The sequence below is a fragment of the Balaenoptera physalus genome (assembly GCF_965194825.1).
Source record: "Balaenoptera physalus genome assembly, chromosome: 1".
Classification (NCBI taxonomy): domain Eukaryota; kingdom Metazoa; phylum Chordata; class Mammalia; order Artiodactyla; family Balaenopteridae; genus Balaenoptera; species Balaenoptera physalus.
Window position 1 is genome coordinate 7,869,155 of NC_138882.1, and position 17,717 is coordinate 7,886,871.

General features: G+C 43.7%; 1 protein-coding gene across 2 annotated transcripts; it reads right to left on the reverse strand.

Annotated features, from left to right (window-relative positions):
- Window positions 1-3,114: 3,114 nt before the first annotated feature.
- Window positions 3,115-17,424, reverse strand: LOC309641987 (uncharacterized protein). 2 transcript variants are annotated; one of them, XM_082422870.1, is made up of 8 exons: window positions 16,719-17,424; window positions 15,143-15,213; window positions 14,651-14,675; window positions 12,842-12,912; window positions 12,356-12,380; window positions 8,104-8,151; window positions 4,904-4,951; window positions 3,115-3,241 (listed from the first exon to the last, which is right to left on the reverse strand). In XM_082422870.1, the coding sequence occupies exons 1-8, from the start codon at window positions 16,858-16,860 to the stop codon at window positions 3,156-3,158; spliced, it is 516 nt and encodes a 171-aa protein (XP_082278996.1). In that variant the 5' UTR covers window positions 16,861-17,424; the 3' UTR covers window positions 3,115-3,155. The 2 variants fall into 2 exon arrangements, with proteins under 2 accessions (XP_082278996.1, XP_082278997.1); XM_082422871.1 differs by lacking the exons at window positions 3,115-3,241; window positions 4,904-4,951; window positions 8,104-8,151 and adding an exon at window positions 8,647-9,434.
- Between the last annotated feature and the right edge of the window lie 293 nt (window positions 17,425-17,717).

Sequence of the window (17,717 nt, forward strand, 5' to 3'; positions counted from 1 at the left end):
TTTACTCTCTGATTAAGAAAATAATTTATATGGGAGAAAATGATCTGCCCCCCAAATATAGTTGATAGTGAACATTTCAGGGTGAAGACAGACAAGCCTAACATGTTGAGAATAAAAAGAGGTTCTATTCTTGACTGAAATATCATCCTGTTGCTGAACGCAAGTCCATGTGCCTGACACACAGTGAGGCCAAACAATACCAAAATGTCGAGTTTGGAGCAGAGGAGCAGAGAAAGGTTTATTGCAGGGCCAGGCAAGGAGACTGGCGGCTCATGCCTTAAAAAACCCTGAACTCCCCAAAAGCTTTCAGCAAAGCCCTTTCATGGGAAAGATAAGGGAGGGGTGTGGTTAGTTGCCTCAAACTTCTAAAGTCAGATCCTTTTTTCTTGAGGTCAGGTCATGGTCAGGTCACGATGTTCCTGTAAGCCTCCATCAAAACAAATGTTACTCTCTGTACTGACATGAAAGGGCAAGGTCCCAAGGCTCAACCCTTGCCCTCCAGGGTCCAGGTCCTGGCCAAGAGGAGGGGGTCCGTGTGCAGGCTGGTGACCCTGCCCGGGAGTGTCCGTCCAGCAACCAGACTGGGTCCTCCCACCGGTGCCCAGGCCTGCTAGAAGACGCAGATCTCAGGTGGCGGTGCCCTCCAGGCCAGGTCCCCAGACCCTGCCCAGCCTTCATGACTGAGGGAGCCAGGCGCCCAGGACACTGCCAGCCCTCAGGCTTTTCCTTTAAACTGGAGAGAATCATTTGTAGCAAATACCAGTCAGGTGAATTCCCAGCTCCCAGCAATTGCCCTTCTTGGAGAACAGCCCAACCACAGCGGCGGACCTGCAGTAATGATGTGCAAAGTCCTTGCAGCTGAACCCTGAGCTCTGGCCACCTCCTGGGGTGGGTGGGCAGCTGATCAAAGCTGGAGCAAGTTTTGAAACTTGAGCAGAGAGTCTGAAGCTGGCTGAAGCTCTTACCTGGATGACAGTGTCCGTGTACTCCAGGTGCTGAGGCCTCTGTGCACCACGACCCTTGGGGACCGCTGCCGCCATTAGGTCGCCGAGGCAGGGACGGCGGGAGAGGGATGGGGTGGTGCCGCTTCGAGGCCTGGGCCTGGCGGGTGGGCGGCCGTGCCGAGGGCTCTGGCGCTCCGCGGGGCACGGCCCCCAGCCTGTCCCCAGCTCACCCGGCTGCCAGAGGCCGAAAGGCCTGGAGGGCCCCGGGGAGGAGGCTGCAATCTTCCTCTCACTGCACTCTGCCATGAGGACCACGGCCAGGTAGAGGAGGACCTCTAACCGCTGCGCTAAGGGTCTTGCACTAAGCTTCTCACGCTGAGGGTCTCGCGATGATAGGGCTTGGACGCCTGCCCCGCCCCTATTACAATCTCCACCCATTTCTACTCTTCCTCCCCACACTTTTCTAGATAAAACAATTTAAAATGTAAGATTTAATCTTATTATAAACAAAGTTAAGTTTTCATGTCTAATGTCCAGTTGTATTCTTAGTGTCCTATAAATTCGGTTTTTCTCCTCACAGAAATTAATATTTTTGCCACGCATTGCAAGTCTATTTCCAATTTGTCACTGTCTTTTTATCAGTTACTTTTACTTATATCATGAAGACATTTATTTTATTTTCAAAAATCAGTAATTCAAATATTTTTATTTGTTATTTTTGGCTGTGGGAAAGGTAAGGAGGAAGAATATTATGACTAATATTCACATTAAGGGCTAAATACTCCTTTAAGAAACTATTTTGCTAATTAGGAAAATAACTACAGGTGCTTCAAGACAAAACTTCTATTAAACAATTTTGAATATTTCTAAAGGTATATGTCAAAATGGGCTAATTAACTTTTTAGGATAATGATACAACTTTTTCCCAGAAATAATACATAGTCATAATTATCCTGATATATTCATAAAGTCAGCTGAGTGTTTTGTAAAGCACATGTGGTAATTTATATCTCAAATAAAAAGCTCAGAACATTTTGGAAGTGATAATGATGGTACATCAATGATTCATTCATTTGAACAGATTAGATACACGATGTGTCTATTTATCAGATAATGAACTTGTAGGTGTTTGCTGAGAAAACAGGGGCATATTCAATAAACGTAAGTTAAAGAGCATTAGATGGATTTGTTATTCAAATAAATTTGTAATGTCCTATTCATGATTTCAATGGTGGAAAATTAACTGAGTTTTAACAAAGCTCCAATTTGCTAAGTAGATTTGTATTTCTTTGACCAAGCAACATATCGGTTTTTTGAAATGTTTCCTATAGTGGATTCAACAACTGTTTATAAAAGTTGGTGAATATTTATAATAATTAAACAGGATAAATCATGTAAAAACAATGAAATAAGGCCAACTTAGGGAACATCACTCTGTTAAAGACATAGTACCTTGAACATTCTAAGTCCTGCTGACTATAAAAAGCATGATCTATTACTGTTATGGACTTCATCTTTGTGTCCCCCCCTCCCAAATTTATATATTGAAACCCTAACCTTCAGTGGGATGGTCCAAGGAGGTAGGGAGTTTGGGAGTTAATTAGGGCATGAGAGTAGAGTCCCCATGGTGACATTAGTGTCCTTATAAAAAGAGGAACAGAGCTAGATTTTCTTTCTTTTCGTCATGTGAGGATAAATGAGAAGATGGCCATGGGTAAACCAGTAAGAGGGCATTCACCAGAACCTGACCTTGCTGCACTTGATCTTGAACTTTCAACCTTTAGAACTATGAGAAACAATAATTATTGACATCTGGAAGGAAGAGAATAGGAAGAGAAGAGTCAGGCAGGTCCAAGGCCACCCAGGGCAGGAGAACAACCATATGGGGTAGCTCAGGGCAGAGCCAGACTTCACCGTGGGCCCCTCTATCTGGGTGGGCCCAGACCTGCTGACTCGAGCCCCATCTCCTGCTCAGGCCACTCACGGTGACAAAGACAGATTCAATGGTGCAGACCTCTGGTCAGGAGACAGGGACATGCTAAGAAAGTGTGGGAGGAGGCCTGCCGAGAGAGTTCATAGATCTAATATAAGATCCCAGGACCCCCAGAGCCTGGATGAGACCAGGTCCTCCAGAACGGCAATCATAAAAAGAGGGAAAGAGGAGATGGGGAAGGGTTACAAGGAAGAGTCTATGGATCTGAAAAAGAAAATTTAAAAAAAGACTTGAAAGAGGAAAGAAATTACCCTCAGCTGGTTGCTCTCCTCGTCAGAATCTTCGTCATCTGCCATGTACTGTTCTAGGGTCCAAGGGCAGCAGCCATGTTGGGGTGGCCGTGGGAAAGGAAAGGGGAAATTTAGAGTTGGGATGTGACCTCGAGACCCCTGTGCCCTCATCTCCACGGACCTCCCAGGGCCTCAGTGGTTCCACCTCTGCAATGAAGGAGTGGGTCTCTGACCCCCAACATAAGGTTGCCGCCCTCACCTTCCCTATGTGTGACCAGGAATGAGGCCCGTGTCACCCTGTTCCTCCTACAGGCAGTCACTGTCTCCATGCAGTTCTGCCCATGACCTTGCCTTGCTCCTGCTCCCTCTGCTTCCTCACTACTTCCTTCCTCATTTCTCTCCCCTGATTACTGCTCCTTTCCTTCCTCCTTGTACCACCACTAATCCTAGAGTTCTCCAAAGTGCGCACATTGCCACCATCTCCAATCAGTTGATTGTTTAATCAACCAATCCATCCATCCCAGCGAGTACCTGGCATGGGACTGACAGTGTGTTGGGCCCTGGGGGAGGGAAGGACAAAAAAAATCCACAAAGTAGGAACTCTCCTATTGCCTGGGGTAACCTTAGGTACCTGGGAGATAATTAATGTTCACACCACCATAAGTTTCCCAGAGGATGAAAACACAATCAGAGGGAAAGTAACATGTCCAATTTCGTTTAGCCAGAAAATTGCAACAAGGGTCCTCCATAAATGTACCTGCCGGGAATTACCCTGAGATTTAGAAGGACTGGTATGAATGAGACCTGATAAGGTGTGAGGAAAGGTCACAGGCTGGGCAGGACTGGGGCGGGGGGAGCAGGGGCAGGGCTGTCTGGATGGAGCAGTGGGTTCTGAGAGGTGCAGTGACCCCGAGTCCTGCTGCCCTGAGTCTCTGTCCTGGGCCTGGTCAACCCCAGGAGACCAGGTCAGCAGGGCTCTGACAGCAAGTGTGTGAAGAAGCCCAGCAGCCCCTTCACACAGTCCTCTAGAATTTTTGCCTCCCATAGAGGGTCTCTAGGGGCAGCTGGACGTGGACCCCTCTCAAATGGAAGCATGTCAGCACATCAGCCTTGGGGAAGTGCAGAGGCTGAGATGAGCTCAAGGAGACTGAGCACATGCAGTGATCCCAGAGCACGTGTTCTGTGACTCATCCACCTCTGGGGCTGTCCTTTACATGAGGAACAAACAGTGAGGACAAAACACGAGGTGAAGCCACAAGTCCTGAAAGTGCAGAGGGAGAGAGTTCACTTCTCATCCACCACCCGACACTTTCTAGAAGAACTTGGTCTCCAGTTTCAAGGGCCCATGACAGTTTTGACCCACAGGTTCTGTCCATCATAGGTCAATACACAAAAGAAAACAAAGCTTCCCGTGCACAATACCCTAGATGTTGCTAACCAGAAACCAAGCTTCCATATTAGGCAGTGACAAGCGCAAGAAAGAGCAGCTCATGTGGAAAAGATCATTTTTGAGGAGCAAATCAAGAAAAGGTGATTATAGAGCACAGTCACGTCTAAGGACACAATTTCTCTCTATTGTATCATTAAAATATGAAAAAAACAAGGCAGAACTCTACACATATTTTATTCTTCTTCCTGATTTCATATCCACCTTCCTCAGTCTCCAAAGCAGGAGATATAACCCTAAAGTTCCAGGAACCCTCTGCCATTAGATCCTACCTAAGTGTTGTTCCTACCTGTATCCTCGTCCACATCACTGCCACAAATGCTCTGCAAGATCCATTCTGTAGAAACACAAACGTGAATTTACAAGTCTTATGGATACATTTAAAATGGGACTAGTGTGACTGAGTAATTGGATATTTTGTTTTATTTTAATACATTGAGTTAATCATTGATTGAATTAAATAAATTATAACAGGCACATCTAGCTAGTGGCTACCACACTGTAATACACATCTCTCTCTCTCTCTCTCTCCATATATATATATACATGGAGGATGTTACCACCCCTCCCCTGGTTATTCCCTTCTGTATGGTCTACCCATTCAAGATGGCTGTCTGCTGACAGTTTACCAAAGGAAAAACCTCTGCCCCGTGAAGGTACTTAGCCCAAGGGCGTAAGAGGGATGTGTCCCTCTGCTGGTTTCCCTGGTAACTGATGAGCCCATCTGCTGTCAATTCCCCCTATAACTGGTAGCCTCCCTAGTCCACCCAGAGTGAAGAATGCTGCTACTGCTGCTGCTGCTGCTGCGTTCCGCCTGCCATCGTCTGTCTACAGTGGGATGTCTCTCCAGGACCACTTTGCTTCTGACGTGAAAGATCTCCCATCTATTAAACCATTAATGTCTCTGTCCCTGACTCCGGGCTCTTTCTTTAGCCCCGAGGCTGAGCAAGTACAGGGCTTGCAGGCCTGAGAGGTACAGCCCAGCACCTTCTGCAGAGTAGTTTGCTGGCCTGATTTGATGATTCATTTGTAGGTGTTTCCTAGGCTCATGCACACTTGCCAGGCACTCATGAGAGCTTGGGGACACTGAAACAGTAATATCAACACCCAGATCCTAGAGGAATTCCTGACAGGTGTTCCACTTGAGGGGAGAGGAAATGAGCATGGCCCAGTGCACCTGTGCTAGACATAATCAGTGAGCAGGTGCAGAAGGGAGGAAGGGACATTCACTCACTTCATGAGGCTATCCTTCTCACCACTGACTCTGAAACACCCAGGGAGGGAAGGGACAAAATGTCCTTAGAAGGTAAAGGGCCTGTACACTGAAAACTACAAACCACTGCTGAAAGAAATAAACAAGGAACAAATAATTGAAAAGACATATCATATTCATGGACTGGAGACTTATTATTGTTGACATTTCTACACTACCCAAAGCTAAGTATAAATTCATTGTAATACCTATCAAAATCCCAATGTCATTTTCAAAGAAATGGAAAAAAAAGATCCTAAAATACATATGGAACCACTAAGGACTCCAAACAGACAAAACAATCCTGAGAACAAAGAACATAAATGGAGGCTTCTCACTTCCTGACTTCAAAACACATTACAAAGACACAGGAATCAAAACTGTATGGTACTGACATAGACACAGATACATAGCCCTAAAGACCAGAATAAATAACCCCCAAGAAAACTCATAGATACATGGCCAAATGAAATCCACCAAGGTTCTAAGACAACAAAAAGGGAAAGTATAGTTTTTTCAACAGTCAATAGGATGAAAATATAACTTACAGAAAGATTACAAACATGTATAAGAAAAGGAGCTAATGTTCAAAACATATAAGAAAAAAACTACAACTCAAATGCAAAATAAGTTAAAAAATTAAAAACGGTAAATAACTGGGTTCAGAAATGTGCAAAGACTTAAATAAGACATTTCCTGAAGAAGACATACAAATGGCTAACAGATATAGGAAAAGGTTCTCAACCTCACTAATCATCAGGGCAATGCAAATCAACACCTCACACCTGTTAGGCTGTGTATTATAAAGAAAAAAAATTAACAGTTTAAGGCCAAGATGTGGGGAATTGGAAACTTTGTACACTGCTGGTGGGAATGTAAAATGGTGCAGCTATTATGAAAAAGAGTATGGGGATTCCTTATAAAATTATAAACAGAAGTATCATATGATTCAGCAATCACAGTTCTGGGTATATATACTAAGGAAATTAAATCAGTATCACAATGAGATGAACTTAGGTTCATTGCAGCGTTTTCCACAATAGCCTAGATATGCAACCAACTTCACATAACAAGTAAGTGTCCTGTGCCTGAGCTAACCTTAGGTACTGGGAGATACTTAATCTTCAAAACAACTCCATAAGCCTCTTAGCCCCTTAGAGAGGATGAAAGCAATATTAGAGCTAAAAGTAGCTTGTCCAAATTCCCTTAGTCTGGAATACTGAAACAAAAGTTCTACAGCAGGGGAAGCCTCATAAACACACAGCACCTGCCAGGGTTTACCCCAGCCTTGGAAGGACTGGGAAGGATAAGACCAAGGCAGGCCTGAGGAAAGGTCACAGGCTGGGCAGGACTGGGGTGTCGGGAGCAGGGTCAGGGCTGTCTGGATGGAGCAGTGGGTTGTAAGAAGAGCAGTGACCCTGGGTCCTGCTGCCCTGAGTCTCTGTCCTGGGCCTGGTCAACCCCAGGAGACCAGGTTAGCTGTGAGAGCAAGTGTATGAAGCAAGCCAGGCAGCTCCTTCACACAGTCCTCTAGAATCCCTGCCGGCCATGGAGGGTCTCTAGAGGCAGCTGGACGTGGACCCCTCTCAAATGGAAGCACCTTCAGCACATCAGCCTGGGGGAGGTGCTGAGGCTGAAATGAGGTGACTGAGCACACGCAGCGATCCCAGAGCATGTGTTCTGTGACTCATCCACCTCTGGGAGCGCCCTATCCATGAGGAATAAACAGTGAGGACAAAAGTAAGGTGAAGCTACAAGTCCTGATAGTGTAGAGGGAGAGAGTTCAAGTCTCATCCACCACCTGACACTCACTATAAGAACTTGTTCTCCAGTGTCAAGTAACTGTGAGAGTTTTGTTCCCACTAGGATATGGCCATTGTACATGAATGTAAAAATGAAACCAAAATCCCTTCTACAATATACCCTCCAGGTACCAAACAGAAACCAAGCTTTCATATTTGGCAGTGAAAAAGCAATGAAAGAGTAGTCTTGTGAGAAAGAAAACTTCTGAATGGCAAAGCAAGAAAAGATGACTATAAGCACAGTACAGTCAAAGGACATGGACACAATAACTCTATTATATCATTAAAATATGGAAGGAACAAATCAGAATTCTACACATATTTCCTTCTTCTTCCTGATTTCATATTCACCTTCCTTAGTCTCCAAAGAAGCAGGTGGAACCCGTGTTCTAGGAATCGTCTCGCTTTAGATCCTACCTGAGAGTCGTTCCCTACCTGAATCGTCATCAGCATCACTGCCATGTATGCTCTCCACGATCCATTCTGTACAAACACAACCATGAGCATAAAGTTATTATACAAGTTGACCCACCCATTTCTCCTACTCGACTTGCTGGCTCACACAGCATCACCCTGGTCTTCCCTCCAGGTTCTCAGACCTCCCCTGTGCTCTGTGCAGACAGAGTCCTTCAATAAGACATTGATCACAGCTGAAAATTTCAAATGAGGGAGAGATGCTGAGAAAATCACCTTTCGACCCCTCACTTCTATAGACCCATTTATAGCTTTCGCCTTCAATCTTAGCAACCTGAAATTCCAGATGTTACAGACACACTTGAAACATGGCTAGTGTGACCAAGCAATTGTGTGTTTTTTGCATTTTTTTAATAGAATGAGTTAATTATTGTTTGAACTAAATTAATTATAAATAGGCACATTTGGTTAGTGGCTACCACACTGGAAAGCTCAGCTCTAAGAAATCCAAAGATGAGAAAGAGGCAACCAGCCACCCCTCCCTTGGTTGTTCTTTACTGCAGAAAATTTGATGGCCTGATCTGATCATTCGTATGTAGGTATATCTTGGGCTCTTGGACCCATGCCAGGCATTGGGAGAGTCCTTGTGGACACTGAAATAGTACGGTCAACACTCAGATCCAAGAGGAATTCCCAGCAAGGGGCCCACTTGTAGACAGAAGTGAAGGGCATGGCCCAGTACACCTGTACTAGACATAATCAGAGAGCAGGTGCAGAGGGGAGGGAGGGATTTCACTCTCTTCGTGAGTCCATCCTTCTCACCTCTGACTCAAGAAGCCTTGAGGAAGGCAGTGGAAAAGGCCCCTTAGCAGGTGAAAGATTTGTATACTGAAAACTACAGGACATTGCTGAAAGAAATTAAAGAAGAGACAAGTAATTGGAATGCCATACCATGTTCATAGACTGGATTATTAAATACTGTTGACATTTCTATACTACATAAAGTGATGTACACATATATCGCAACAACCCACAAAATTCGATGTCGTTATTATAGAGGTGGACAGAATCCTAAAATACATATGGAACCCCCCCAAGTAGATAAAACAATCCTGAGAGCAAAGAGCAATGATGGAGATTCACACTTCCTGAACTCAAAACACATAACAATGCCAAAGCAGTCAAAACAGTCTGCTACTGGCATCAGGACAGTGAGATAGACCAATGAAATATAATAGAGAGACCCCAAATAAACGCACATATATATGGCCAACTGATCTTTGCCAAGGTTCTAAGATTACCAAGTGAAGAAAGGATAGTCTCTTCAACAATCAACAGAATGAAAAGGCAACCTATAGGATGGGAGGAAATATGTGTAAACCTTGTATCTGTATAAGGGGCCAATATCCAGAATATATAAGAAACTACTACAAGTCAATTAAAAAAAAAAAAAACAGCGGGCAAATAACTGAGTTTAAAAATGGGTAAAAAGCTTCTCTAGACATTTCTCCATAAAGACATACAAGTGGTCAATCTACATATGAAAAGTTGCTCAACATCACTAAGCATCAGGGAAATGGAAATCAAGCCACAAGGAGATATCACTCACACCTGTTAGGATGTGTATTATAAAAAGAAAATTAATGGATGTTGGCAAGGATGTGAAGAAGTGGAAATTCTGTACCCTGTTTTGTACCCTGTAGTAATGTAAAATGGTGTAGCCATTATGGAAAACAGAATGGAGGTCCCCCCAAAATTAAGAGAACTATCATAAAATCCAGCAATCGCTCATTTACGTTTATCTATACAAAGCAGATAAAACAAGAATGTCCAAGAGATATCTACAATCTCATGTCCATTGCAGCATTATACACAAAAGACAACATAGGAAAACTGCCCTGTGTCCATGGGAAGATGAATTAATAAAGAAAATGTGGTGTATACATTCAGTGGAATGTCATTCAGTCTTTGAAAAAGAAGGAAATCCTGCCATTTGCAGCAACACGAATGAACTTGGAGGACATTTGTAAGGGTGAAATAAGCCAGTCACAGAAGGTCAAAAACTGAAAGAAAACTCCGAGAAGCAGAGAGTAGAAGGGTGGTTCCAAGAGCTGGCAGGAGGTTGACATGGGAAGTCTCTGTTCAATGGTTATAATGTGTTATCTGCAAAATGGAAAAGTTCTAGACACATGCTGTACAACAAGGTGCATGTAGTCAACAGGACTGACTGGACACTTCAAAACTTATTAAGATGTTGGATTTCATTGTATGTGTACTTTTACAACAATAAAATATACATATGTAATATAAATACAAAGTGGAAAAAAGGGAAAAAAGAAGAAAAATAAGGAAAGGGAGTCAACAGAGGGAAAGAAGAAAGGAGGAAGGGTCTCGAATGTACACAGGTATCAGGAGATAATGGAAGAGAAGCTCATCTCCACAGGCTTTAAGGAAGACATCTCTCCACAGTTCACTCCAGCAAGAGGGGGATGTCCTTTCTCTTCCCCATTCAACCAGAAGCCCCAGTAGCATCCTAAGTGCGGGCCAGGCTGCGCTCAGGTGTACACTTTTCCTTGACCTCTAAACCAACCACCCCTGACACCCCCATGGCTCAGGTGCCCTTCCTGTATCTCCTTCCACTTCTCTAAAGCATTTCTCTCTTCAAGTCCAGCCCGAGGTTCCAGTCCTGTCCTCACACGTGGGGTCCACTGGGCGGGTCTCTGAGTTCTTAGAGCCTCCCTGTGAGTAGCAGGCACTGAATCACACACCAGGGTTCCCCTCAGCACCATCAGGAAACTACGATCTAGGGATAGAGGATTTCTAGAACAACTTTACTCATAGACAGTTTCTCGGGTAAACAAGTGACATTTTACAGTCAAGCATTTTCAGTTTTTTCTTTGGTGGGGAGAATATTGACACATATAAGGCAATCATATTCTACTAAAGTATGTATTTCTTAAAGGACTCACTACCGAAAAAAAAATTTTTAAGTATAACTTTCCATATTTTAATTGACTTTACTCCCAGACTTGTTTTCTTGCAAAAGCCTTCAGAAAATACCAAGAACCTACTTCATCTTGCAGTTTGCACAGCAACATGAGTGGAGATGCTCTTGTCACACTGATTGGTTTCTCTGTCCCACCTTGCAAAGCACAACCTCCTCTCTGCCCTCCTGGGAAGGGAGCCAGTGCCCACCCTGAGCTCAATCCCTGGGGTAGGTCTCTTGGTTCTGTCTTCATTGTATGCAGTGTTTCTTGCTCAGCACACACAAACAGGGCCGGCACAAGTGATGGAAGACAGACTTTCCACAGGAGAAGGACATTTCGTTTTCTTAGCACAGCATCTGATGGTGAATATTAGCCTCAAAGGAGAAAGGTGGAGTGAATTTCCTCCATCTACTCCCGGATGCTCGCCCAGCACTAGGTGCTTCAGGTGAGGGGGGAGGACTCATCCCAAGGCTTTAATAGGAAACAGTTAGAATGAGGGAAGTGGCAGAGAGATGTATCATGAGCATTCAGAATGCTATGAGACCTACTAAGAGATGAGATTTATTACTAAATGAAGTTGTAATTGACCCAGTAGTAGGGATTCTGAAACCCAGTTTTGTTCATTAAGAATCCAGCCGTGGAGCAACTAAGCCCGTGCACCACAACTACTGAAGCCCGTGCACCTAGAGCCCGTGCTCCGCAACAAGTGAAGCCACCGCAATGAGAAGCCCGCGCACTGCAACGACGACCCAACGCAGCCAAAAAAAAAAAAAAAAAAAAAGAATCCAGTAAACATTTGCCTGGGTGGTGACAGGATTTGTTTTCCAGGTTAAATGAGGTTCACTTGGTATAAAATCAATGCACACGTTGAAAGTGTATAGTTTATTTACTTTTATCTCCATACTCATTCATGATGCAATGGTGATGGGAATATTTTTTAGAAAGTTGGCACCAGTAACAGTGATGTTTAGGGGAACATAAATCGAGGGAAACACAACACAAAAAGTTCACATACACACACAGAAGCATACCACTCATTTCACATACAGACACACCCAGTCCCATGCACACAAACCTACACCACCTAACCGTAATAGAGCTTCTTCCTGGGACTACAGCAATTGGTCACATTACTTGTAAATCACTTTCTATCACCAGGACCCCTACTCTCATTCCCAGCACAAATTTGGAATCAGTTTGGCCTCTACACTAAAACCAGCAAGAACGTCCCACTTTCTCATCTTCAAAGTTTTTCCTCCCCAAGGGACTGATTCCAGAATACATACCGTTTTCACATTCTGTGAAGGCCGCCTGCAATTACAGAAGAGAAAACACTATGAGGATAAGATCACAGTGATGCTCAGGACTTTTGTTCATTTGGTGACAGTAGAAAACCTGATAAGAAACAGTGGTCCAGGGAACCCAGCAAGGGCTATCAGAGCAAACCTACTCAGGCTGAAAGGCAAGAACTTTGGTTGGAGGATGGAACTTCCAAGTCCATTTAGGTTGGAAATTACAGAATTCTTTTCCTAGAGGAAAAATTGCTGCAGGAGAGAGAGCTCCGTACTCTACAGGCTGTAATGGATGTTGTCAATTTTAATGTCCTGTGGAATCAGGCACCATGAGTTGGAAATAGACTCTCACTCCACATAGTCCCAACCAAGGGAACTGTATGTATCTGGAATGAATACCCTCAAATATTCATAACTTAATTCTATTGAAAGAGAAATAAAGCAATATTTCTATCTCAGACCAGACAAAATCCAGCTTACCTTGGGGATACACAGAGCCTTTTCTTCTGTCCTATCGCAATGCAGGTCATCCACCACATCCTCAGGGAGAGCTGGAGGGACACAGAGTAACTGTCAGGACACTGGCGATTCTGCTCAGGAATTACTCAGGGGTTTTCTTCTCGATGAGGACGTGGGGTGGTGTGTATGGATGTGGGAGGTTACTAAGTGTGGGCTGAGCTGGCGTTGGGCCGTCCTCTTTGGGGGTGAAGGAAGGCAAAGGACGAGAGGAAGGAAATGAAAACAGAGCTTTGGCTTTCTAGCTAAGGGGAGCCTAATCAAAAGGGAAGAGTCAATCTAAAAAATGGCAAACACTAAAATGCATGCTCTGTTTCAATGACAGAGACCCAGGACCCATCCTGCCTGTTTTGAGCTTCTGCTAAATTGCCACTGTCTCTTGATTTTTCCCAGATCACTCTTCCCCCAGCATCCACAATTCCAGCTACTGTATTTATCATGTCTTCTATTGTATAATATTTTATACTTGATTAACAGCAACCTCTATTAAAGGACTGAATTCAATCCTAGACAAAATATGCTATATTTATTCACTAATCACTTGTCTTAAAGAAAATCAGTATACAAGATTTGACAAAACTGAAATCCTACCATTTAGATACAGCCACTATCAATCATATCATATTTTTCTCCCAGTCTTTGTTTTCTATACAGTGTACGTATGTCCACTGAGTCAGGGGCTGTCCATACTCTAGGGAGCTGTTCCATAAGTGGGACACTTCATTCTGAAGAGGGAGCACGGACTGAGCACAGCCTGTCTCTAACCCAGCTGTGCAGGAGATTTGTACAGGCTAACAATCAGGTTCCACTTTGAGTCCTTGGGTGTGGGCTACAGGAGTTGACCAATTCTAAGGCTTATGGTAATGTTATCCAATGCAATAAAATATCTCCCTGATTCTTATCTGCTTTTGGCCTTGTTTAAGCAATGACACCAGCACTGACAGATATGACCTGTACTGTATACATGGGGTCTCACACCTCTCAGAATCTGTGAGCTGACCAGGAGAGTGCAGGTCCTGAGGTGAATTTCACACTAATGACTGTGCCAAAGTCAACTGGTAAGTCCACGCATAGCTGCCCTGGGTTCTGTGACCACTAAGGCCACCTGATGGGCAAGGTCTGGACCTCTGGAGATGCTAGTACTTGCAGCCATGGACACGGATGCAGGGACGCCCTTGCTCCATGACTGAGGCTCCCTTGGCTGAGTGGTAAGTGCAGGTCAGGGACCCAGAGCATCCACACTGGGACCCACCCCTGGGCTCTCAGTTTGGCTTTTCCACGTAGGAGGTCAAGAGCTTACAACATTTGCCTCTGCACCATCTCCTTCTGAGGAAAAGGAATATTAACCAAATCTGGGGAACAGCTGTGTTGAGGGAAGAACAAGGTGATGTACAGACAGTGTGCAGTGGTGACGAATTTGTTTAGAAAGTTGACAGGTGAATTGTGCTGTGTAAGAGGGAAATCTCTCCTGAGAAAACACACACACTCACACATGCAGGTTCACAATCACACCACATAGTCTCACACATGGACCCCACCCCAACCCTGATACACACAAACCCACATCATCTAAATGATGCAGTTACTTCCAGGACCATAGAGCTTGGGCATGGCTCTTTACTGGGGTATCAGCCTCTAGCTCTACACCCCCAGCTCTCATCCCTGTAGGGACCCTGGATCAGGGTGTCTCTCCAAACAAAGCCAGCAAGAGATCCTTACCTTCTTCATCATCTAGATTGTTCCTCAGCAGAGGGGTGGTCTCTGAATACATACCGTTTTCGTCTGCTGTCCCATCCACCTGTGATTAGAGAATAGAAAACAGTGTGAGGATCTCAGCATCCTGTGCTCTGTGGATACAGGTATTTTATCTCTTTTTTGTCCCCAGAAAACCAAATGGGAAACTGTTGTTGAGTCAATGGCCCCAAAAGAAAACAGAGAAGACAGCTGTGGGAAAGGCTGGAGCTTTTCCTGGAAGATTTCTCAGGTCCATTTTGAGGAGCAAATACAAAATTCTATTTCAAGGAGGGAAATTTTCTGCTGAGGAAAGTGTGTCCGACTATACAGTTTCTAACTGATGTTGTCATTTTGTAAATGGCCTTTTGAATGAGTTGTCTGTTGGGAAAGACCTTCAATCAACATTCATCCAACCAAGCAAAATTGTATACATCGGCTGTCTTGAACATTATAGATCTTCATATCTGAAATCAACTGGAAAAGAAAGAAATGAAGCAAACTTTTCATCTCTGATAAATAAGGGGAGCTCACCCTGGAGGTAGATGGAGCCTCCTCCTCTGTCCTCACATTGGGCAGTTCCTCCGGCAGGTCCTCAGGGGGCTCTAGGAGGACACAGAGTAAGCGTCAGGACACTGGTGTTGCTGCTCAGGAATTACTCAGAGAGCCTCGTTACTGTGGACGCAGGGTGGGAGGGTCTGGATGCAGGTGGTTAATGAGCGTGGACTGAGCTGCTCTTGGACAAATCTCCCTGGTGGGTGGAGGAAGGCAAAGGGGAGGGACATTTCAGAAATGAGGAAGAGGGCCTTTAGCTTTCTAGCTGTAGGGAACCTAATCAATTTGAAAGTGTCAGTCTGAAAAAGCTTAAACACTAACGTCGCACTATGTTTCCGTATAGCGTCCCACGGCTCCTCTGCCCATTTTCGAGTCCCTCCAAATCCCCCTTCTTCTTGAAATGTTACAAGACTATTTCAGCTTCCTTATAATCAAATATGTTGCTCCTTCGTTCATCATCCATTCTATTGGATTTTTGACTTATTTTATTGTGATGAAGTATACATAATATTTATGCTTTTCATAATTTTTAAGTATACAGTTCAGCAGCATTTCTTACTTTCACAATGCTGTGCACCCATCAACACAATCTACATCTTAACCTTTTTCATCATTTCAACATAACCTCTGTACCCATTAAATCATAATCCACCTTACCCCTGCCTCCTGGCCTTGGTAATTTCTACTTCCGGTGTCGGTGAGTCTGCCTACACTAGGTACCTCATACAAGTGGAATCATATAATATTTGTCTTTCTGTGCCTGCCTTATTTCACTAACAATAATATATTTTTTATATTATTTGGATCATTCATTTTGTAGCATAATTCAATCTTTAATTCCTTTTTATGGTTGAAAATTATTCCATTCTGTGTATATATCACATTTTATTTATCCATTCATCACATGATGGACTTTGGATTGTTTCTATCTTTTGGCTACTAAGAATAGTGCTACTACGAACATTAGTGTACAGATTTCTGTATGGCACCATAATGGTGACAAATAATATTGTGCATATTTCAAATATCATTGAATATAACAACACAAGGTGTGACTCTTAGGTGAACTATGGACTTTTAATTAATAAAAATATACTTATATTGTTTCACTAATTGTAGCAAATGTACCTCACATATGTTATATATTATTAATAGCTGAAACTGGAGTGATAGGATACAGGAATTTTCTGTATTGCCTGTACAACTTTTATGTCAATATAATCCTGTTCTAAATAATGTCTAATAATTTAAAGAAATCTCCAAACATGGTTTCAGGGAGGGATGTGTTGTTGCTAACGTTCAAAAACCAGCTAATGTCTAAACCATAACTAGAGACCATCTTCACTCTTAAACATGAACCAAATGTTGAATTTCAAATGCATGTTTACTTCCATGGTTAAAACAGTACCAGCTGGCTTAGTAAGTTTCAATTTGAACACATGAAATAAAAGAAGACTACTGCTTAGTATTTCATAGTTTTTTCTTAAATATGAGGCATTGAATAAACTAGAATAATTATTCTTGAGTGAACCTAATGAGAAATTTTCCACAGTACCTTCAGCTGGGTCATTTATAGGGTGCACCCTAAAGTGTGGCCGGATGCAGATCCTTTTCACCCAGCCAGGGGTTGATATTCTTGACCTCTGATGAGTGTTTCTTCTTTTCGCCTTCTGGAAGCAGCATCCTGGGAAATGCATTACAATAGAGACAACTATTGATGTCTTGCTGGCAGAAGACCATGGGGAAATTAGCAATAATTTATTCACAGTTCAATCCTTTGGTCCCTTTCCTCACCAGCTGCCCAGCAGAGCCTCCTGAATCAAAGTTGGACTTAGGAAGATCTTGCAGTTTGGTGTGCAATGAAAACACCCAACAGACAGGTTTTGTGGGCAAATATCTTTATTTAACTGAGAACGTCTAGAAACTCAGCAAACCATTGGGACCATGACTGATGGACCGGATTCAAATCCCGTTTACAAGAAGCCTGTACTTGGGAAAGATATGTAGATCCCTCTTTGCCTCAGTTCCCTGTTCTGAGATGTAGAAATGTTAATATGGCCTACTTTTAGCATTAATGTCATGTGGCCAAAAATGATTGAATACAGGTAAAACGTTAGAAGAATAAAGGACCGGTGCTTCACAAATGCTCTATAAGTGTTCAATGCTGAATGAGGCAAGAATAAGCTGGACATTTCATAGTTGTTGAAAGCAGAGAAAGGATTTGATGGCTCCAACTAAAGGGGGGATGCAAGCTTACTCTTCAGCTTTTTCACGGGACAATGCTTTACAGCTCATGGAGAATATCCATTATCACGTCTGACACCCAGCCCTGTTGGCGGTGAAAGGGGGGGCAAAGTGGGGGCTGTAACCCATATGTTATGGTGGAGGGTGTGGAAATTTAGAGAGATAAGTGACTGTCCAAGAGTCACAACCAAGATGAATGATGGATCTCGGACAGGAATGGGTTGGTTCCCTGAGGACAAAGACACCTGCACCGCTGAGGCCTGCCCAGGGCACAGAGATCCTGCCCTGGACCCCTGAACCAGGAGTTCCC

Coding starts and splice junctions, on each gene's coding strand:
- LOC309641987 (XM_082422870.1), bottom strand. CDS start 16,860: ATGCATTTCCCAGGATGCTGCTTCCAGAAGGCGAAAAGAAGAAACACT. Junction 14,676..15,142: donor AGGCTCCATCTACCTCCAGG/GTGAGCTCCCCT, acceptor CTCTAATCACAG/GTGGATGGGACAGCAGACGA. Junction 12,913..14,650: donor TGGGACAGCAGACGAAAACG/GTATGTATTCAG, acceptor GTGTCCCTCCAG/CTCTCCCTGAGGATGTGGTG.